This window comes from Lepisma saccharinum, chromosome 23 (assembly GCF_977018435.1).
Source record: "Lepisma saccharinum chromosome 23, izLepSacc3.1, whole genome shotgun sequence".
NCBI lineage: Eukaryota > Metazoa > Arthropoda > Insecta > Zygentoma > Lepismatidae > Lepisma > Lepisma saccharinum.
In genome coordinates this window covers 42526508-42550284 of record NC_139251.1, presented here as the reverse complement: position 1 = coordinate 42550284, position 23777 = coordinate 42526508, and the positions used below count along the sequence as shown (strand labels likewise).

Sequence of the window (23777 nt, the reverse complement as noted above, 5' to 3'; positions counted from 1 at the left end):
ATATTCCTTTCCGCATTCACACACTATCCTGTACACCCCTTTCCGCTCCTCAGGGTTATTGCGTCTATCCCCCCTCCCTTTCTAAAACCGGACAACGGATCGTTACGGGGGTCTTTCATAAACCGTTAGCTGGAGAGCTGTACCTCCATAAGAGATCCCAACATTCGAATAGGACCAAATTAAATGTTTTTCTTAACTTTTACATTCGCGCCGAAAGACTGTGCAATGACGAGAAAGAGAAACGGAAAGAAGGGGAATGGATAAGGAGAGTGGGGGTAAAGAATGGGTACACTATCCGCGACCTGGAAAAAGTAGCTAGGAGAGCCAAAAGGATCGTTAGGCAAGAAACATCGCAATATGACATAGAGGGTAAAAAAACTGGGACAGAAAACGGCGAAAAAGACGCATGTTTCGTGGGGATCCCGTATTTTAAGGGGGTCTCAGAGAAAATTGAAAAGTCCGTGAGGGGTTACGGAATAAAATGTGGGGTAAGAGCGCCCCGGAGTATTGAAAAGCACTTTACTTCATATAAGAAAGGGAGGGGGGATAGACGCAATAACCCTGAGGAGCGGAAAGGGGTGTACAGGATAGTGTGTGAATGCGGAAAGGAATATGTGGGACAAACGGGGAGAAGTATGCAAGTCAGGTGGGGAGAGCATGATAAGGACGTAAAGGAAGGCATACCCAAAACCGGATTGTCTGAACATATATTGGTTAACCGACATAGGATTGCTAAAAGGGAAATTATTAGGGAGGTTAACAATAAATTGGACAGGAACGTATATGAAGCTGCTTATATATGCGCGGAAAATTGGAATAAGCTTAATAGGGACGATGGGAATTTAGAAGACGGCTGGGTTAATTTCTTTAAAAAATGGGATAAAGCCGCAATGTTTAGGGACGAAATGGGCTTCCATGTTACTCCTGAGGTTAGGAAAGCCGCCGAGGTGGAGGTCGACTTCTCCTTGGATTGGTGACTCCCGAGCCCCAGTTTGGAAGGTTTGAGGAGGGGAAGTTCCTTTTCCCCAGGTACGGGCTGACACTGTGCATTCGTCTACCCTGTGCATTGGTCGGCAGTTCGCCGACTTCAGCCTTGGATGTTCCTTTGTTTTTATAGTATTGCGCGGTTTTAGATGTGTAATTTATACTCTTTTTTAGAAAGTGTCCTTCTAGCAACTTTTTAACCTAAATCCTTAACCTTCACTTTCACGACGAGGCACCATGTCAGGTGTCTGAATAACAACGTTTCAACCTGAAGAAGGAGGTAGTGTAACCTCCGAAACGTAGTACGAAAAATATCTCATACTCACACACGTAAGTTGCCGATTTTTTAATCTTTTAGCTTAAAGTTTATATTAAGTTCATTTCATTTCATATTGTTAGTTGACACAGGAATGGTGACTTTCTGCTGTAGTGTGTGTGATAAATTGTTGTGTTTTCGTATGGTGCACTTTGTGTTGGATATTTGACTACTGTACAGGTGTATTTGTGATATGCCGGGAAAGTACTGTAGCAGTGTAGAAAAAGCCAGTATTATTGCATGGCGATGTGAAAACATCCCAATAGACAATATGTAAACAAACAGGTCGTGCAAAATCAACCATAATGAAGGTACTGACAGCCAACAGAGGACTGCCTCCGACTGTCATTCTAAAGCACAAATTCGGTGGTGAGAGGCAAAGAAAAACAACCAAATCTACAGACGCTCTCCTAATGAGAGAAATAAAGAAAAACCATCGACTGACAGCATCAGAACTTAAAGAAATGCACGCGAGTCTGCTGGAAAACGTTAGTGTTCGCACTATCCAGCACCGTTTAGAGAAAGACTTGGATTTGCCGTGTCGTACTGCTGCTAAGAAGCCACTACTCACCGGCTGCATGAAGAAAGACCATCTTGCTTTTGCAAACAAATATGTACACTGGACACCAGCACAGTGGAGGAAAGTCATGTTTACCGATGAAATCTTATTCCGAATGGAAGCTGCTAAGGTTCGACGTCCATCATCTTCAGATCGATATGACCCAAAGTATATGGTTCTGACCGTTAGGCACTACCAGTCTGTAATGGTGTGGGGGTGTTTTTCAGGTGAAAAGGGTAGGGCACGTTTATATTTCTTACCGCAAAACGTGACGATGAACGCAGACCGATATCGCAACATTCTTAATTACGGACCATTTAAGGTAAGAAGGTAAGGAAATGGCTTGAGGAACAACAGATAAAGATGTTCGAGTGGCCTGGGAATAACCCCAATCTCAACCCAATTGAAAATTGTTGGCATCTTATGAAGCAATTCCTGGGAAAGAAGATTCAAAACCTACAGACGCTCCAAACAGAACTGAAGAAAATGTGGTGCTTTGACATGGATTTAAACTACTTCCAAAGTCTTAGTGATTCCATGACTAAGCGTATGCAAATGGTTCTCAAAAGTAAAGGCAACATGACTTCGTACTAATGTATGCATTTTTTGCTGTATCTAATAGCTTAATAATAGCTTTTCACATGAACTCTCTGTATTTTTTGTTCCTTTGTTATGAGGTCCAAAGTCATTTTGCGGCACGTGTATTTCACACATTTTCTCTAGGTTCAGAGCTAAGTTATTGGATGCACACCAATTTTTACGAATATTTGTTCGATTATCTAGTATTTCTTTGTTATCTTTTTGATTCAGAGAATTCACTTTGAGTGCAAAATCATCAGCAAATAAATATCCATCACTTTGGTCATTAATATATATATTAAATAAAAGAGGTCCCAATGCAGAACCTTGTGGTACACCATATTTCACTATTCTACCCCGAGAGTAGTTACCTTGACTATACACAGTCTGTATCCTATTACATTTGATTTGATTTAGTTTATTTTACTTCGCGTTTTGTGCCTCTTGGCTAATTTGCGAAGATGGGGATGAGTGATGAAATGATGAAATTGATGAATGGACATTCACAAACAACCAAGCCCGACCGGGATTCGAACCCGGGACCCTTATATCCTATTACATAATTAGTAGATTACCTTCACCGATTTTTCATCAAATCCATAATATTTGAGTTTGTTATATAACTTGATTCTTTGGTATGACTTGAGATGACCGGACCCCTCTCCGATTTTTCTTTATATTTCACATACTCACTAATTGAGCCCTCCTAATCACGAATCTGAAGTTAAAATTTGTCGGTCACATCTAGAAATTGCGAACCATTGATGTTAGCCTCATGAACCATTGGCGTTAGCCCCACGAACCATTGGCGCTAGCTCCACGAACCATTGGTGCATGGTTAGGTTAGTTTCGGTTAGGTTAGGCAAACATAGTTAAAATTTGGTGTCGTGTTAGTATCAGGATCTAGAAATTTGAAATAATTGCGAACCATTGACGCTAGCCCCACGAACCATTGGCACGTGGTTAGGTTAGTTCGGTTAGGTTAGGCAAACATAGTTAAAATTTGGTGTTGTGGTAGTATCAGGAATATAGTATATATTTAGTTGTGAAACAAAAAAAATTGCGAAAATAGAGTTTCCAGTCCAAAAATGCCTTATTTTCGCTTATTTTGCAATTTCTAGACGTTTCCGACAAATTTTAACTTCAGATTCGTGATTAGGAGGCCTCAATTAGTGAGTATGCCAAATATGAAGAAAATCGGAGAGGGGTCTGGTCATCTCAAGTCGTTTCGATTCTTTTTGTGAAAAATGTTTAACCATTGTTGTAACTGTCTTTAATCATATTAAAAATAAGTCTGATGAAGAGAGCATGTTCTCCTGAAACGTCACAACAAAAAAAAACTGTGTTTTTATGCTTGTGACAACCGCAGACTACATGAGAAATAACGTTATGTATGTACACCCGGCTGCAAATGTAATGGTAGAAAAAAATTTGCACAGCCGAAAATAAGTTGGCAATGCTGGGCGGACCGAGACGTTCGTGATAAGACACTTGAGGAGCCTCAAGCAAAGTTTTTTCAACGCACAACTTCAGTATTGAAGGTCATGCCACACGTCGATTGGCAACTTTCGGGAGCATATTGTCTGTCTACACAGTTCTCCCCAAAATATTGTTTTGGTTCTTATTTTGTTTTGCTTTAACCATCACACGTTTACAATTTATCGCAAGTATGAGGATGGATGATAATTAGATTAAATTGATAAAGAAACACTACAGAGATAGAACTCCATGCCGAGACCAGGACTCGAACTTGGAAGCAAGCAGTAGCGTACCCAGGATTTCATCAAGGGGGTGTTATTTCTAAAGCTTTCTCCAAATTCACGTTGTTTTATTAAACTGTAATTAAATAATAATAATTGTAATTAATTAATAATACTTATAATTAACTAATTAGTTGAATTACTACAAATAATACGACTAATACCACTACTACTATTAAGCAGTAGAGATCTACATAAATATAGTATTTATGAAAGCAATAGAACGAAATTACTTTCTAGTCATTCAATTTTTACAAATTCTAGGAGCACGTTTGTTTTTTTGATACAAAATAATTGTCTAGTCAACGAGGTGAGACATTTTAAGTGTGTAGAAAATCCATAAAAACAAGAAAATATATTAAAATAAATTGAAATAATCAAAGTATGGAACTCATCAAAGGAGATGCGATGGTCTGGTTGGTAGGGCATCTGACAACCACGCAGGCAATCAGGGTTCGATTCCCGGAATTTGTTGGAAGTTTTCAGCTCTTGTCCCCGCATAAATGTCCCCGATAATTCACATCTGGAATGTCGTTTGAAATGTTATTGTCGTTTGAAATCAGAAATTTAAACGTGCAAGTGTAAACAATGGGAAGGTGGACTGGTGGCTGTGTATTCTTGTCCGCCTAACTATACATTACCCACTTACAACGAACGAAGAACTTTCTTTAGTTAATGCTCATTGTTCTCTCTCTCTCTCTCTCTCTCTCTCTCTCTCTCTCTCTCACACACACACACACACACACACACACACACACACACACACACACACACACACACACACACACACACACACACACAAAAAAAAAAATACATGTGCATTGAACATTTGATGCAGTTAAGATACAAAATAACTTTTTCCTCTCATAAATCAAAGGTGCCCTCATATTTTATTATCAGGAATTATTTGTTTATTTTGAAGGCATTCACTCTGAATGACGCGTGTTTGGAATGATGTGCTTTTCTCCATGCTGCATGGATATAACAATTCAAATTATTATTATTATTATTATTATTAGTAGTAGTAGTAGTAGTAGTAGTAGTAGTAGTAGTAGTAGTAGTAGTAGTAGTAGTAGTAGTAGTAGTAGTAGTAGTAGTAGTAGTAGTAGTAGTAATATTGTCGCAGATCTTTGACTGATAAATTGGAAACCCTGCATGCTCCAAGGAGCTTTGATAAGACACCTGAATTGCCTCGAGTTGAACCAGGAAATGGGCGATCTTTAATCCTCAAGACCAATCCGCAATACGAATGCCATAAGAATGGTGTGTGGATTTGGTCAGCATGAAATTGCTGGTTGATGATAGGTGAATGTTTTTTTTCTCGTTATCTTCTGTTGCTTTTCTACCTATGGATGTTGAATGGCGAATAGATACATTTGGTGAACTGACAAGCATGAAATGGCCAACCCCGTGGCTAATTGGATCTCCGGATAATAGATGTGTCGAAAGGAGCTTCTAATTTTCAAATAGATTTTAAGTTTTGGTATTTAGTGTCGTTTTTATGCCACTTTTGAGAAATCACGACGATGAAGATGAGTGATGATATGATAGATGGACAAACTAAAAACCATGCCCAGACCGGTATTCGAACCCAGAATCTCTGTCGTCGTAGTGCGCTGTGGTAACCATACCTCCACGGAGGTCGAAAATTTTAACATACAGTAGACACTTACATATTTTCCTTACATATTTGGTTTACCTACTGCACCTCCTACCACTCTCTCTTATCATGAATATGAATATTACCTCTTCATTTCAATTTTAGTTTATTTACAGCTGCCGCTGGGTAGTGAATGAGTATTGCATGTATATTTTCGTTTCCTGTTGAGACACAAAATCCATCACCCAGATTTAACATTTAAAAAATGTAGGTCCTGTTTAGTTTAATCATTATGAATTCACGTAAATCAGGAAACATTTTGCGTTGTTTCGAGATTATCAATTAGGATACAATTTAGATATAATGAGAAAATGAAACTTGCATGTCACAATTGCCCATATCCAACTGATCTCCGTACGTATAATAAAAATAGTGTTTTTCACGTCACACTTCAATTATATGCTATGATTGTTTCTCTGTTATGAACGAGATGTGCCTCCCCCTAGCGCCAGTCAAACAGAAAGAGGATTGTCCCCGAAGAACTAATTTTCGATCTAATACCACCCAAAAATCAAGTGTCCAGACAGAGCTATTACGCATGAATATAAGATAAATACTCCTTAGCAATTACATATAATTATAAACTAACTCGTGTCCAAGAGTTAGAACAATACGACTAAACTTCCCCGCTCTTGCTTCAGAGTTCGAGTGCTGGTCTTGGCATGGAGTTCTATCTCTGTAGTGTTTATTTATCAATTTAACCTAATTATCATCCATCCTCATAGTTGCGATAAATTATAATCGTGTCATGGTAAAAGCAAAGCAAAATAAGAACAAGATTTCACGAATGCCTCGGTGTGCGCAGCATTGCCAACTTATTTTCGGCTGTGCAATTTTTTTTTCTACCATTACATTTGCGGTTGGGTGTACATTGTGAACACAATATGCTCACTGAAAATGTAATAACAGGATTTTTCTCAGAAAAATCGTAAAGATCTACAGAAAATAATACATTTACTTCTTAGTATTTGCACTCTATAGAATATCAATACTATAGACTAAAAATTAGCAGGTCTAAGCAGTTGTGCAAATCATTAACTATGCAGGGATATGGAACTTACATGTAAAAATCCACCTTCAGACAGCACTGGATTCCAATGTACAACCCACTCCCTTCAGAATTTGGGAAATTCTTTTTTTTTCACTTAAAAACTAAGCTTTACAAGACAAAACTTTTTTAGAGCAAGGGATACTTATTTATGTTGCTACATTCAGAAGAATGTCTCAAAACATGTTTTTTAAATAGCACAAAAAAAAAACAGAATTTTTCTGTGGTAAGAGGTTCCATGATATTTTTTTAACTAATCATCTTGACAGGGATTATTTGTAAAGACACTTGGACTAGCATTGTACAGTCACGGACACTTCCAGGTTGTAACGATTCCATTGAATATCAATGTATTCATTACAACCCGGCAGTGTCCGTGAATACAGAAAAATGCATATTTATGCATGTTGTAGACCAAACTTCCTGCTAGTTCTCTGGCAGGGAATTGTAAATAATCATTCTTTCAAGTAAAGATTCTGAAAAATTCTTGAGTCTGTAGAAGACGATAGTATCTTGTTACATCAATACTTCCCCATAATTCACTTCACCTCATCAGGAGTAGATACAGAACTGCCAACATCATCCAAAGCGATCAGTATGGTAGTTGAATTTTCATAATATGGGCCTACATAATGATAAAATGTCCTCACTTTTCGGTACCCTTGACCCTCCGATTCAGCCACTCTCGACGCTGTGTAGCACGATTAGCAACGAATCACGATAAATGCATGGTGAAATTTGTGGGGTGTGCAACACTGGTATCACTGATTCCACGTGCCATGCAACGTGCTCCAGTCCATCTTGACTTGCTCTTGAGTTTAAGTGTTCCTCTCCTGCAACTGACAGCCCAGTTGGCGGATCTGCGGTTGCAAGTTCGTCTGATCAGTGATTGCAAACAACCAAGTCCATACCTGTTCATGTGTGTATTATTTTGTCTATATATTACAAATGAAATAACTGTTTTCTGGCAAGTATACAGTTATGTCAGAATAGAACCCATCTCAGCGGAACTATATTCTGTGCGAACGTTTAGGTTTACATATGCAAAAACCTGCTGCAAAGTTAACTTAACGCTTAGTTTGGCCAGCTTCAAGAACAATCTTGGTGCAGGAATAGCCTCAATGCAGAAAAAGCTGCTTGGCAACCATGTTCACAGCATGTTATGAACACTGCCATACACTGCACAACGAAAGTTATCTGTTGTACCATCAAATAGTGCTATTAGATGTTAGCAATACATGGACGTTTGGGATAAACATGGTACTCGTCTCGCTCCAGTGATGGCACCAACCTCGTTTCATATTCATATCTCTTGGAAGATTCTGCTGCACATGTCTGGTGGGTTTTGCTGTGCTCAGATGTCTGGAAGGTTCCAAACCTGACAATTCCTTCAGCAGCAGTGCATTTAGGGATTGTATTTCCTCTTCAATAGCAACATATCATACATTTCATTTAACGTATGCATAAATTAGAATGTATAAACTCCAAGTAAACCCAAACAATTGGCGATTCCAGCATTGATTAAACGTTTGGCCTTTTGAATGTCAAAATTTGTAAATAACTTGCATTACGCGAGTTCTTTTACCTTGAGATATTTACGATGTATCGTGTTATATATTAAAATTGAATTACATACTGTGTTTCGGCATACAATATCAAACGTGGTGAATTATCCACTAAAGTACCTGCACAGTAATGTTAACAGTTTACCCCTTACTAAATGGTATACAAACAATTTCCAATGTTTTATTGCAGAACACGCAAAATGTTTTCACTTTTCCATAATGAAAATTCTCTGCAAATAACATGGACTTGTTTTCATTATTAACTTATTTGTTGACGTAATAAATTGTAACCTGCTTGCTGAATTCGCGATTGTCTAAGATTCAATGATAAAATTAATTAAATTCCGAATCACGCGCAAGGGAATGAAATGCAATTAACTGGCTTCCAATTACCTTTTCCACATACAATATATTATTTTCTTGAATTGTTACTTACCTACGATTCAATATGTTTTTCCTAATCAACACTATCTTAGCAAAGCTGACTTACCATTATGACGAAGCCTTATCTTCGGCTCCTTAGGCTAACGCTCCACTTATGATTCTTTCACATCTTTGCAAATTTTATACACACACAAGTAACTAACACTATGTTATATATGTTTAATTAATTCCCGAGATCACTTGAACAAGTAGTGTTTTACATAATAGCACTTATTAGTATCAAACTCCATCAGTTCCCGACGTTCTTCTACCTCCGTAACGTTATAACGTAACTTCCGCTTTAATGAGAAATTTATGAATCGTCATACACAAATAGGAATTTTACTTGTATTAAACATAATAATCATTGCAATGAATTCATAGTATGTTCCGGGTAACTGTCAATAGTAATATTATTTATTACAATTAGGTTCTAATATATTATCTGTTTAATGACGCCTCTAAATATGCACAGTGCCAAAGGGGGGAGAGGGGGCACATAGCATTTGCCTGTTGTACTAAATAATGCATTTTCACGCAAGTTATTTTCTGCAATGGATGAGTTTACAAACTACTGTCCCAATGTCGCTTGTTCAGTGAATTGAATATGAAAATTAGGAAACACACCATCAGCTGGACCAATGTACCCAACGAATATCTTTCAAGAAAGATGAAAAAATACTATGATGTGCGTTATCTACATCCAGAAGAGCAGGCAGCTGACATTGTAAACAAAGCTTAATGTAAATATGTTATTCGCTTTTCCGTATGAAAATTAAATTATTTAACATATTTTTTAGAAAAGGTATTTTTTAAATAGTCGTTATCTCTACAATAATTACGGTGCCACGCCAACTTTATTTTATTTGTGTGCAAGGGAAAATAAATAATATCGTATTTTCAACAGTTTTACTTTTCCAGACTTTTTTTTGGGGGGGGGGGAAATATCGTGGTTAAACTTTACTCCCTTGTATCCACCGGAAGTTGTGGTTTAACATACATTCGTGTGTTTAATTAGGTAGCATATGCAATGTGCAAGGCCAAAGGGAAACTGAAAAGATTTGGTAACAGTTTGGTATATCGGAAACACATTAAAATCGGATATTTTGTGTTTCACATGGTTCGTAGTCACCAATTGTGTATTGGGGAACATAGTTGAAGGTTCCATTATGCTTTTTACACGAAAACAAACACGATTTTTAACATACAGAGTGATTTTTTTTTAAAATTTCTTTCCTCGCTTCCGTAAAACACATATTGCGGCCACATCTTGACTCATGTTATGGGTATGCAGTGTTTCCAACCTTCTTCACCGAAAAATACCTATCATCGGTGGAAATTACGGGTAGCTGATGTGTAGCTCAGGTAGCTGATGGATAGCCCCACAAACCATTTCCGATAAGGTTTGGTTAGGCAAGCATAGTGAAAAAAAAGGGGTTGGAAACACTGACAGGGGGGTTACGTCATGAAACGTATGCTGCATCCGGTTTAGGTACAGGAGGCAAATGAAATCAATGGCAATTGTGCGTCTGTGAGATATTTCTCTTGAAAAATACATGATTTCCCGTTCAAATATATTCCACGATGAAACAAAATACCTCCACGAACATTGTAAACCTTAGACAAACTCATTTCCGTAAGTAGTTTCTTCTGTAAAAATGAAGAAATGTGTTTCCCATATACTAAACTGTTACCAGGCATTTTACCAAATTTTTTCAGTATTTTAAAAATTGCCCACATTGATATTGGTTAATGATAAAAAAGGGGGGGGCACTGAACAATAATTATTTAAGCTAACTAGTATTAGACATATTACTACTTGAAAACTTCATTGAATCTATTGCTATTTAAGCCCAGGATAGGTTACCCTCTCTTGAATCAAGTTGTCAGTCACGGGTGAGCATAGCACTTGCCCTTGCTTTTTAGGTAAATATCACCAAATTTTATTTTTTAAATTTATTTTTTGTATTTCTAGTTATGTTTTATATTTCACTTCTACTTTATTGCAATTTTGGGCAAATATGCGATATCGCCCGGACGGATTTCTTCAAATTTACAGGAGAAAGTACTTACTGAAATGAGTTTCTTTAGCATTCTGGACGTTCTTGGATTTATTTTCTTTCACGGAAAGTAAAAACTTTGTAGTTTAATGCTGCCGAACAAGAATTAATCACTTTTTACGTAAGAAATTGGCATTGCCTGCCACATTATGCTGTTGTTTACATTGTGTGCGTGCAGATGGCGCCGCGCTTTCTTTTTTCGATGAATTTAGGGGTGAAATGAGTGCTAATGGAACCTAACCTAACAGGCCTAACCTAACCTTGTGTGAATGGTTTGTGGGGCTATCCGTGGATGGTTTTTGGGGCTAACGTGCATGGTTTGTGGAGGTAAGGCATAACTTCACCTTAAAGAATGTTCCGCAAGGCAAAATAGGTAAGTACCAGTGGTAAAATTAAGGAAATAAATGAGTGAAAGGTGTCCGGGCGTTATCGCATATTTACCCAATTTTGTTTCAAAATGTTTATTTGTTTTTAAATAGAGTAATATATTTTTGAAGCAAAGAAATGTCTGCAGTAGCAAAAGCCTCAAGTTCCTCAAAACTGCTTTGAAAAACCGGTGCAGTTCTATCTATGCTTTACAAAATCTTGAAGTGTGCTGATGAGCAAATTTCATCAATTACAGCTAAATAGAGAAGGCCTATGACAGTCAAAATGTCACCTGATGTCAAAAGTGGTAACAGTTTCATACATCGGAGACACATTTCTTCATTTTTACAGAAGAAACTACTTACGGAAATGAATCTCTCTAAGGTTTCCAATGTTAGCCGAGGTATTTTCTTTCATCGTGGTATCTATTTGACCGGAAAATCATGTCAAGTGTTTCGAATCCACCTTTTTTTTTAAACTGTGCTTGCCTAACCTAACCTTACCTTATCGGAAGGGATCGTGGGGCTATCCGTCAGCTAGTCATGCATAATGTACAATTTACACACGTGACGAACACGATAGTAGGTATTTTTCGGTGAAGAAGGTTGGAAACACTGATATTCAAAAACAAAAGAAGCTATATCTCACCGTTACGTGCATTCGGTAGCACTTAGAAAATGCGTTATTTTAGTAGAAAAAGTTTTTGTTTTCGTGCAAAAAGCACAAAGGCACCTTGAACTAGGTTCCGCAATACACAATTGGTAAGTACGAACCATGTGAAACACAAAATATCCGATATTAATGTGTCTCCAATCTATGAAACTGGTACTGTCAAAAGCATCCCGCTCTTCAGCTTTGCATTAGTGTGCTGAGTTATCGCATGGTAACTTGATCAAGAAAGAAAGTTGGAAAACTTTGTGGATAGTTTTTTGCATGTCTTGCAAAACCTCAGACCCCTGATGCATGAATAACTATATTTATCATTTGTCCCTCAGTGATGCTGTTATCTGCAAGTCCTAACTTATCTGGTTGGCATAATCTGATGCTGCGATGATATCTGCAATATTTAAAATTGTTTATGTATCTCACTTAAATGTATATATTTATTTTCAGACCATAACTTGTATTGTAGCAAACACTTCCAGGTGCATTTGGTCATTGTTTTTTTTTTTCCTTTTCAGAACTAAGCTAGATGCAATAACATACCTGAGAAATCGAAATGTATTCAATATTGAAACCATGCCTGATAGAACTTTGTGGCTTGAGATGTGGAACTTTGAAAAATTGCCTACTTCAAGAGAAGCTGGTATGTAAGTTCACAAAAATATTTGCAAAATTTAAGTTTTTACTGTTATTATTATGGCAAACATAATTCTGCATTAAACATTAGACAATGTAATAATAGTGAATCATCTTTTATGATGAATGTATTTCATTGTATTCATAATTCTTTTGAAAGATGAGTGCATCAAAATGTTGAGGGCATAAAGAATGTAATAATTTGTATTAATACTAATAGTTGTACGATTAGATAAGGTTATGTATACCATCCAACACTCATGAAATAATCTGTTCATGACTACTTCTAGAAAGACATGCTTATGTGGTGCAGAAGTTTTCTTTCAACTAAACTAGCTAAATGAAATATATTATTTCGCCCATAGAATATATTGAAACTCACTGCAAGTTTGTGAAATATTGTCTTTATAGTATACATGGAATAGACAAAAACTGAGTGCCAAAGACCTAGGTTCAATCTCTGGTTATGCATGATTTTCACATTCTAAATTCTAAAATCAAAAGGCACTATAGTATTTTATGGCAAATAAGGAGATCTATTTATTATAACTAAAGCAGATGATAAATCAATGAGATATGTCAAGTACCAAATATTGGTCCAGCAGGGCTGCTTTGCCGCAATATCAAACCCTTCTGAAATTTGAAAAACTTTGCAAATCTAGGGACTAGTTAGCTAGCTAGAAGCTATCTGAATTCTTACAATTCTATTACTCTACCTACTCTTTTAACATTATCTGAGCCAGTGGAGATGCAAGCCAAAAAAAACAACAAAAAAAAAAAACAAAAAAAAAACTGGTTGTTACACAGTCAACTGGTGGTGGATTAAAGATGTTCTCTCGGAGGTGGGGAATGCCATTACTTAACCCCCCTAGAGTTTCAGCCACTAGCACCCCCCCCCCCCCCCCGAAAAACCTACAATGCTGCCATGTATGTCATAAAATGCTACAACTTTTGCTACGCACACCACCCATTCAAATGATTTTTGCCTGAATTATTTTTTTACTGAACTTATAGTTTTGTAGTTCATGTAGTATGAACTAACGTTTTGACGGTTTGCTGAACTTACAATTAATATTAGAATATTTGTGATGTCTGAATATAAAATAGAATGTAATCTAATATTCATAGAAACAGTTTACTATTTCTTACATCGAGATTTGTTAATTTTCTCGCTTGTAAGAATTTTTTGAATCTGAACAATAATTACACATTTATAAACTTATTGAAGGTTAAATACTAACAGCCAGGGATACAAATACATATACTTAAATTTGAATGCAACTGAAAATATACAATTAACACCTTATTTTACCTGTTATTTTTCTGTGGTTGCAGCTTTAACAAAGTGATATTACAAGCATAATTTACATGAAACTTAATCATAGAAAATATAAAAGCAAACTCAATATGTAAGCATCTAGTTCAAATATGCTATTTCAATATTACATTTGTCTTCAACTTGATCATGTTTAAGTGAAAATATTCTTCCTCCCCTTCCCCCCTCTTCGAATGTACCTGTTGATTACACTTTCTTTATTGATTTCAATGTCTCTATGCACATTCATAAGAGCAAGACCTGTAAGCCTTTTTTGACCACATCTATTCCTGAGCCATGTTTTTATCAGCTTTAATGATGAGAAAGAACGTTCTGCTGTAGCTGTGGAAACAGGAAGGGTTGCCAGAATCAGTAATAAATTTCTGATATTGGGAAATATCTCAAGACATTTATGTAAACATTCAACTGCAGAAGAAGGTAGGCTAATTTTCTGAGACTCTTCTCTTACCATTTTGCAATCCATATTCTCATTTCGCCTTTCAACTTCGTAAGAAAACAATCCTCATCTTCGCCCATAATATTACAGTATCTCTCAGATAACACTTGCAAATGAAGATCTAAGTTTGTTGAGTCGGTTGAAATGCAAACCTTGGAGAGGACTAGCCTGTACACGTTTAGAACATCTTCTGAAAATCTAGATTTGAGATCAATCAAAACCGATTCAACTAAGGGTATAAACAGATTTACTCTGTAGTATGCACTAACACTATTAGATGAACTTGCAGCATTTGGTCTATTTATTTGCTTTGTACTTATCCTTAGCAGTTTTATTTCACTGCCTACTGCTTCTGCTAATTAGCTTTAATTAGTATCTCACTGTACTCAGAATCGGCATTTCGACGTTTTTCCTCCAGAACAGAAAGCACATCATTCACAGCATCAGATGCCGCCCCAAGTTCAATGTCTTCCTTCTGAAACAAGCGACTAAGGGAAATGGTTAATGTAAGTATGTTGGCAAGGCAAACAATAGATATAAGAAATTCTCCATTGGTTACAGTATGCAATAGTGGCTTTGCAATCACTGGAGTTCTGTCTCCTGCACAAGTATTCCAGTTTGATATTTCTTCCAGGCACGTCACAACTTTCTCAATGTGTGTCAGGAAAATGAGAATGGAATCATGTCTTTCAACCCACCTGGTTTCGCATAGAGACACTAATTGTCTCCCAAGATACTTGACAAGCACTGTATTTCTTTTGGAGGACGTGAAGAATGAAAGAACTTCACAAATAATACCAAAACAATTTCTTGCCATTTGCACCTTAGAGCACTTTGATATAGATAAATTCAATATGAGATTAAAACAAGGAAATTTAACTGCATGAACACACACTGACTGAATTAATTTAACAGCCTCTACAATTTCTGAAGTCATAACTGAGTACCCATCTGTTGCTATGCCAACACATTTTTGGGGGTCTAGTTTCACTGTGGGTTCAGATGCCAGAGCCTCTTAGTCTGTGAAATGCAGTTCAAGGTGAACTCCACATGGATGAGAAGCTAATGCAAGGGAGCCTTTGGAAAATATCACCTCTAGACTGTGTATTTCCGTATTTACACGTGTATAACGCACACTCCAATTTTTGGTGGGAATAAGCAACAAACAATTATATCATAAACATAATGTGCATTGCAATTCAGGTTCAAGAAATGACTTCTTAGTTGTAGGTCGTAAACCTGCTGCTATGCCAATCAAGAGTGAATTACATCATACATATTCATCCTGTTGCTATCTGGACTCATAGGAGAATATCGTCTTATGTATACAATGAGTCACCAACCCACACCACGTCTCTCTCTCTCCACTGTGTTTAGCATCCCAAAACTTTCAAACCACCTTATATATTCTGTAGTAGAAGAAAGCGAGATCAAAATTACGTTATGGATTTGCAGTGCTCAAGGAGTTATTTTCTATTATTTCTGGCCCAACAAGTACTTCTGATTTACATCCCGTATGATGGGAGGTGCATGCTCGAATTTTGCCCATCTTGTAATCAAGGGGTCCCGGGTTCGATACCCGGTGGAGGCACATGGTGGTTCGGATCCCACTTTAAACTGTAGGTCCAGTCCCGATTAGCCATACTGTGCACAAAGTGGACTTAAAATACCAAATCAATCAATCGAATTGTGCCAGAACGGTGTCGCAAAACGTTCCTTTACAAAGTGATAAATCATGGGAAATGACCATTTCATTTTATAGTGTTAAAGAAAAAGGAAAGGAAAGTACTCCCCTGTGCTTTGAACCAGCCATGAAGGCGTATAGAAGGTGTGGAGTTAGGACCCCACACTTTCTTGATTACAGCCCCCTTGGGTTTCCTCCAGGTATTCACTTGATACGATGCTGGGTCGGTGCGGGAACCTCTTGAACAGGTGGAAATAATCCCTGTTCTCCCTCGCCAAGATTGAAGTGGGGTCTCTCGCATGGTAGTCAGACACCCTAACAACTGAGCTATCGCGGCTGTTTTTTTTTTTCATTTCATTTTATAGTGTTTTTTTTTATTAATTAATATTACTAAAGAAATCCAATCTGGTAATTTGCATTTGCACCTGTTGAATTATACATGTTATACACAGTGACATAGTTAAAGGATCCATGGTTTCATGTTGGCTGTCCGAATTATTCTGTGCATAACACATAGCAGTTTTTGGGGGCAAAGATTTTGGAAAGAAATGTGGATAATACATGAGTAAATGTGGCACATGTTTTGTTGAATCACACATAAATAATAATAATTGTAATCGAAAAATATTTGTCCATAGTTCCATCTACACTGTCCATGTTATAAAGCATCGAAAGAAGATGTGGAAAAAAGACAAAAAGAGATGATGTCACGGGCGTTACCTAAGAAGCATCCTATAGCTGGTGTAAAGGAGATTGTGCTTGTTGCATCTGGTAAAGGAGGTGTTGGAAAGTCTACTACAGCAGGTAAGATTTCTTATTCATTGTACCGCTGGATTTTTATTCTTGTAAAACAGTGTAATGCAATTAAATACCACTTTTACGGCAAAATATCACCTAACTTCTCCATCACTATGTTTTAATAGAGGCGAGTTTTATCATACCCATGTTTTGCATATCATGCATATTTGCAATTATGTAGAAGTGCAAGCATAAAATAAATCATCATTATAAAGTTTCACATGGACATTTAGGTTGAAAATTTGCCTAACCTGTTGTAACTGGTGGCATTAGCCTGATGTTATAGTTACTTCTTACTATATAGAGGGGGAATGTTGTTATAAATTGTTACGAAGAAAGTGTCAAATTTCATTATTAGAAGCATGTTATGTGTGAGGGGAAGTCATTACATTACTCACAAATGGTTACTGAATGCTATTTGACATACCAATCTGAAAACCTGTAATATTTCTTGCCATAATTTACATCAAAGTATTTGGAAAGAAATGTTACAAGGGCAGCCCCTTTTGCTTCATGTTTTTTTTTTTTTTTTGGGCACCCAGCATAAAACATTCTTGCACACTTTTTGAAAATTCAAATGATAGATAATTTTATTCACCTTTAGAAAGAGTACATTATGCAGTAGCTGAAGCATGAGAATACACTTTGCAGTTGTTATGTTGCCTGTTGTTGGCTACCCACACATTTGATTCCATTACAATCTCAAAAGCACATGCAGGTTATTCTTCACTGGTAATTTTTGAGCAGGGTGGATAAAAATCATTATTTTTATGAAAAACTAAATATGCTGACCAAGGCAGTAATTTATTTTATTAAAAACATAAACTAAACGTAACGTTTCAACCTTCTAGCAAGGTCTTCTTCAGACTCTGTATCAAGTACAAAAGTAACAAGATACAAAAACAGGGCATTATATATACACAAACATTACTCCCTCCAGACTATTAGAAAGTTGTTACATTTGTACTTGATACAGAGTCTGAAGAAGACCTTGCTAGAAGGTTGAAACGTTACGTTTAGTTTATGTTTTTAATAAAATAAATTACTGCCTTGGTCAGCATATTTAGTTTTTCATAATCATGGAAACAAGGCTTAATGGTGTTATAATTATTTTTATTTGAAAAAATCATCAAAATGTAAGTCGTTCTTTTGATTTTTTTTAAAAACGCGCTTAAAATTGTTTGTATGGTTTTTAGTATCTTACATATAGATACATGTTGTTGTTTTTTTATATATATAGAAAATATTTTTCTGGTAAACGGGCCTGTAAAATATTTGAACAGTTCGATTAAAGCAAATAAGAAAATACTTGTACAGATGTAAGTATATATTTTTCTGTTTCTGGTACTGTATGTATAAACCAACTATGGAAATGTTTGTTGAGTGTGTTAATGAAACTATAATAATTTCAGGAACTTTTCTTCCAGTGAAAATAAAACATTCTGGATGTGCTACACAATTCTAACATGAATTTTTATTTTATTTTCATGGCTGGATTTTGACAATATTTTTAATGATAATTTGCAAAATATCAGCTGCCATGTTTATTTACAGTTTAATGATAATGACACTATTTTCAGTTTAACATATTAGTATTTTGTATATTATTCTATTCAAAATGTTTGTTAGTTTTGCCTACAAAAATTATTGAATTTTAAATCAATAGAAATTTAGGTGTGTTTACAGTTTACATATTACATTTCTTTTTGTATGAGCTTCACCCCATCAGTACATACAGTTTGTTTTCTTTCTTTTAAATCACCTGATATAAATCTTTATTTAAATCGTGATTTAAATCAGGTTGTTTCTGACCATTCTTCAGTGAATTTATTAACCCTTTTGAGATGAGTGACAGGCAGAAGCCTGCACAAGACCTGGAGCAGACCCATTTGCGAGACATCGGTCCTGAAATGCATACAACCTGCGCAACACCCTCGCTTGAGCACCTTGCTTGACCATCTGCCCAGATCGTTCTTGGCAGGTATTGAAAACCCGCCGGGTACCCGCAGTCGTATGATACCTAGTAGGTTTCCGTGCGTTCATTCAATCAACTGCACGCCCCTCCCTCTGCATGACGTAGTTGCTTCGAGTAGAAACTGCACCGGGCGCACACCTGTCTGCAGTGTTGCCAACTATTTTCACTACTTAAAAAAGGCAACTCAAAGCTTCGTAAGCCACATCACCAATGAAATGAGATTTACGAATTTTGCTACTCCCCCCCCCCCCCCCACACACACACATTGAAATAGGTTTTCCGTGGCACAGGATCCATAATTATATGTCGTTAACAACCAATATACATATATATAAGGATATAGGGCAGGACTGAAACATGTGACGTTCGACGCTGAGGTCGCGAGTCGAACAACACACTGTTCTACTGCGAACACCAGGGCCGTAGCCAGCCAGGGGCATTGCCGTTACCCTCGTTTGGGGGGGGGGGCAAGTACTTGGATAAACGTGCCAACAATAACAATAATAGTAATAAAGTAGCATGAAAGGCATTATTATCCTCATAAATCATGCAAAAAGGGGGTAGAAGTCGGTTCTCATGCATTTGTGTTGAAACAGAGGGTTAGAAATATTTTTTTTCAACACGTCAATTTCACATTAGCTAATAATGAAAACAAGCACAAACTGTTTTTGAAAGAAAGAAAGTGCATGATAAATGCATTCCGAATGTACATACATATGGCATGTAAAATTTCCATCTACAGTATTTTCTCTTCACATGGAACGACGTAAAATAAGAAATACATATGCTAACACTAAATTGTGTACATATTCAAAATTTCATTAACACTAGAAGCGCCAGGGTTTTTTACTACCTAGAAGCGCCACCTCCGGTCAAAATGACCGGTATTTAAAATTTGACTATTTCTCAAAATGAATATTGCCAATAATCATCTTTTTACTAATAAAACAATTTTTTTGAAAAAATACAAAATATCATGAAACCCATCAATTTTTATTTTCCACGCACTAATTACAATAAATATTAATTTTCTTCAAGGAAATAAGTTTCCGTCCTGAAATTTCACATATTACATTTTTTGCATTTCAGTACCTTTTCTACACCAGAAACACATTTGTTGCACATTGAACAAATGTCACTTCTTTTGTTTTCATTGCACAATGCCACCTGGCATTGGCGCGTCTTTCTGGAAACAGAGCCACTTACATTCCGTGCATGTGATATTGATGTTGACAATATTTTATTGGGCTTTGCATTCAAATGTCCTTCTCTCAGTTCCTCAGCTAATTCTATCAAAAATTATGTCTCGTAACGTTCCTCCCCATGACTGCCTTGTAAACTACCCATGCATTTATTGCTGCCAGATCTAAGATATTGTAAAACACATGTACCGGCCATCTACGTGATGAAGCACGGACTGAATATTTGCGTGCCATTTGATCAACAACATCAACACCGCATTTAGTTTTTTTGTAATACTTGAATGGTTCTGGGAGTTTCTTCTGGCTTTGCAAATCTACTTCTACATCTGAATGCACGGAGCTTAGGAGTAGAACATTTTTGTTTGGTTTAGCTTGGTATGCACACAATGTAATGTCCCCCTTTTTTAGCAAACATGTTTCATACACTTGTGTTCTAATGTTCACAATTTCATTAGGAATCTCCTTTCTATTTTTCTTCATAGTGCCAATTAGGCTTGTCTTCTTCTCCTTTAGCTTCTCAGCGAGTTTTAGCGATGTGAAATAATTGTCAGTACTTACATTTCTACCCGCATTTAGATAAGGTGAAGTAATTCTCAATACAACATTTTCAGGTACAGTAACATTATCATTCCTTGATTCATCTTTCCCAAGGTATGGAAAGGCATTTCACATGTATTAGGAATGTACGTCCACTAGCATCCAAAATTTTATACCAAATTTTTCTGGTTTGTTTGGTATGTACTTTGTAAATCTACACCTCGCTTTCGAAGGAAACAATTGTTCGTCAACTGTCAGATTTTATCCTGGAGTGTCCCCTGAGGACACATTGTCTAGAAAACATGCTTACAAACTGCAGTGTTCAAACGAAACTGAGTCTTCACTTTCTCCTTATCAGCTTCCACAATACGCCAAACATATATGGGCGAGTCCAAAAGAGGAAGAAAGAATAGGGGTGGAAACTGTAAGTGCAACGTTCCAATCGACAAGTGGTTTTCCATTGAAATACATAAGCGGTCAAAATGACCGGCAACGGTGCTTCTAGGTAGAAACACAAATATTTCCATTATTATTATTCTCTTTGTAAATAACGCATAGCAGTAATAATGTACTGCAAATTTTAGGAAAAGTCACAAAATTTCAACGCACGAAGAAAAAGGTTTCTGTACAAAGCAGAAACTGTAATTTGAAAAACGGTCAAAATGACCGGCTTGGCGCTTCTAGTGTTAAAGCATATATATTATTTAAATACATTACATAATCAATTCATCCAACTTGTAACAAACCAACATTAATAGCAAATAATATCACGGGCCGCCATGGCATTCTCTGTTTTAAAACTTTTCTCACTTAGATTGTTCGGTGCCCAGGGCCGACTCCCGCTACCCCCTTGCTACGGCATTAAACTTGATGATACTGTATAATATTTTATAATATATTTCTACTTTCATAAAATTTGAAATCAAGGGGTTGCAATTACCCCTCCATTCCCCCTCTGCAGGTGCCCTTGGCCGTCTGGAAGGAAAATGCAAGAAAAATATGAAAATTAATTCCATCTTGAGTACCCTTTAGCTCTGCTACTCTTAAATTCTGCTAGCCTGTTTTTTCTTGGACTTTAATGTTTGGCCCCCACCATGGCACCTCCGCTAGACTTAATTTCAGTCCAAGGTTGTGAGCAATGCCCCCTGCCCCCTCTGGTTGCCTGGGTCTTGTTGAATGCCCAGTTACCTTGTAAGCGCAGAGCGCCTTAAAGACCAAGAACCCGGGTAAAGATGCAAGTCGACTCATTGCCGTGGGCAGGCGAGCAGGTATACCTGTCCTCGCAGGCAAGCGGGCAGCGGGTAGGTAAAAGCCAGACTATGCAGCCCTTTAGTGACAGGCATAGCCCATCATGCAATTACTGTCCAACAAGATGGGGGACAGGCTATAATGAACAACATGTTATAATTTCACTGTGTATAAAACCATAACTATCTTTGTAATTAGTGGCAGAAATGTGAAGTAAAATAATTAATTCAATCATTCTAAACCATAACTACCACATTTCAATTATCTTATAATATTTATCTCATTGATTGATTTGCTTCATTTTACTTCAGTTTTTGTGCCACTTTTTGCTAATTTGCAAAGATGGGAATGAGTGATGACATGATGAAATTGATGAATGAACACTCACAAACATCCATGCTCAGGCCAGGATTCGAACCCGGGACCCCTGGTGTCATAGCGTGATGTGCTAGCCAATCCACCACAGGGGCCGGCAGTATTTATCTGTTCCTTCCAGTAAGTCTAATCAATATCATGTCTTTATTTATATTCAATCTTGACTTCTGTGGGCTAAATGACCATAAATGTAATTAATAACTGTAATCAATAGGGAACCTAAGAATGAAATTATATATAATTATTGATGACATCTATTGCATGTAAAAATGCTTAATGATGAATAAATTTATTCTATTCTATTCTGTTCTGTTATGTATATGAAAGAATACAAGTGTTCGCTAGCATATAATCCACTGTTCTTAATTTGTAGTTAATCTTGCTGTGGCCCTGAAGAACATAGAACCTAGTAAAGAAGTTGGACTTCTCGACGCTGATGTCTATGGTCCAAGTGTGCCCCTGATGATGAACTTAAATGAGACACCACTTTTGACAAAAGGTATATTATATATATATATATATATATATATATATATATATATATATATATATATATATATATATATATATATATATATATATATATATATAAGACAAATAAGATGCACTGGATAGTACAGAGAACAATTGGTTGTATGAGGACTTAGGTTCTGATTTAGAAGAGGTTTCAAGTGACTCCTCATTTAGCTCTTGATATGAATGTCTGGGTTTTGATGAAGAGGATTAAAATGTATTCTTTCGTAGTTAGATTATGTGAGTTAATGTTGAAAGTAAACCTACATATTAATTTGTATTTGAAATACTGTAAATTAATTATAATATTCAGTGATACAACCTCAAAAATGGGGATGCTTCTTATATGCCAGTGCATCTTATATATCAGCAAATACGGTAATTTTCTTGAAGAAAATATGTCAATATATTTATTTTACTTCATTTTCTTATCCATAATGTCAATCAAAATGACCTGCTCCCTCCCCTTAAAAACTTTTCTGGTGCATCTATGTGTATGTGGCACATACCCTGGCACAGCCCTGCCTTGTTACCCCTGCTGCTTTCCATTATCTTCTTATCAGATTTTTACTGAAAAATTAATAAAAAAGACTAAATCGGATCAAGAATGGTGACATTGTTGTTGAAAAACGATAAACTCTTTCTTTTTCTTTACTTTTATTTCTGCATTTTGCAATTTATTTAACATAAAAACTTATATTTTTTCTTTTACTTTTCAGAAAATTTAATGAAACCTCTTACAAACTATGGAGTTAAATGGTGAGTTTGACACCAACATTTTTTCTTTTTGTCCATATTTTCAGTGGTAAATATTTTGGCTGCATATAAGGCATACACCTTTTAAAATAACATTTTTGATCATTTTTTGATCCATGATGTACATAACTATATCAATATTTTTTATGTGATCTGTCTTCTAATAGAAAAATTCCTACAACATATCTAAAAAACAAGATATTTTCACGAGTCTGCTTTGATGTTAGCATGTTACTCTCATTCATAACTTGTTTCAAATGTACATTATTATGAAACTACAGTGCCTTTCACGGTGAAG

General features: G+C 36.5%; 2 protein-coding genes across 5 annotated transcripts in view; one reads left to right on the top strand and one right to left on the bottom strand.

The window, feature by feature from the left end:
- The window catches only part of LOC145977790 (uncharacterized), a 47316-nt gene extending 38135 nt beyond the window's left edge, over positions 1-9181 (bottom strand). For both annotated transcript variants that reach the window (XM_083110075.1, XM_083110076.1), the window contains exon 1: positions 8962-9181. The gene's annotated coding sequence lies outside the window, so the exon portion shown is untranslated. The remainder of the gene's footprint in view (positions 1-8961) is intronic.
- A 315-nt stretch (positions 9182-9496) lies between these two features.
- Positions 9497-23777, top strand: part of Nubpl (NUBP iron-sulfur cluster assembly factor, mitochondrial) — a 49709-nt gene continuing 35428 nt past the window's right edge. Inside the window, exons 1-5 of one of the 3 annotated variants that reach the window (XM_083110131.1) lie at positions 9497-9637; positions 12502-12626; positions 16714-16879; positions 22584-22709; positions 23443-23482. In XM_083110131.1, the coding sequence (XP_082966257.1) occupies positions 12540-12626; positions 16714-16879; positions 22584-22709; positions 23443-23482 (419 nt within the window). In that variant the 5' untranslated portion in view covers positions 9497-9637; positions 12502-12539. Of the gene's footprint in view, positions 9700-12501; positions 12631-16713; positions 16880-22583; positions 22710-23442; positions 23483-23777 lie in introns of those variants that run through there. The other 2 variants (XM_083110133.1, XM_083110134.1) reach the window with 2 other exon arrangements.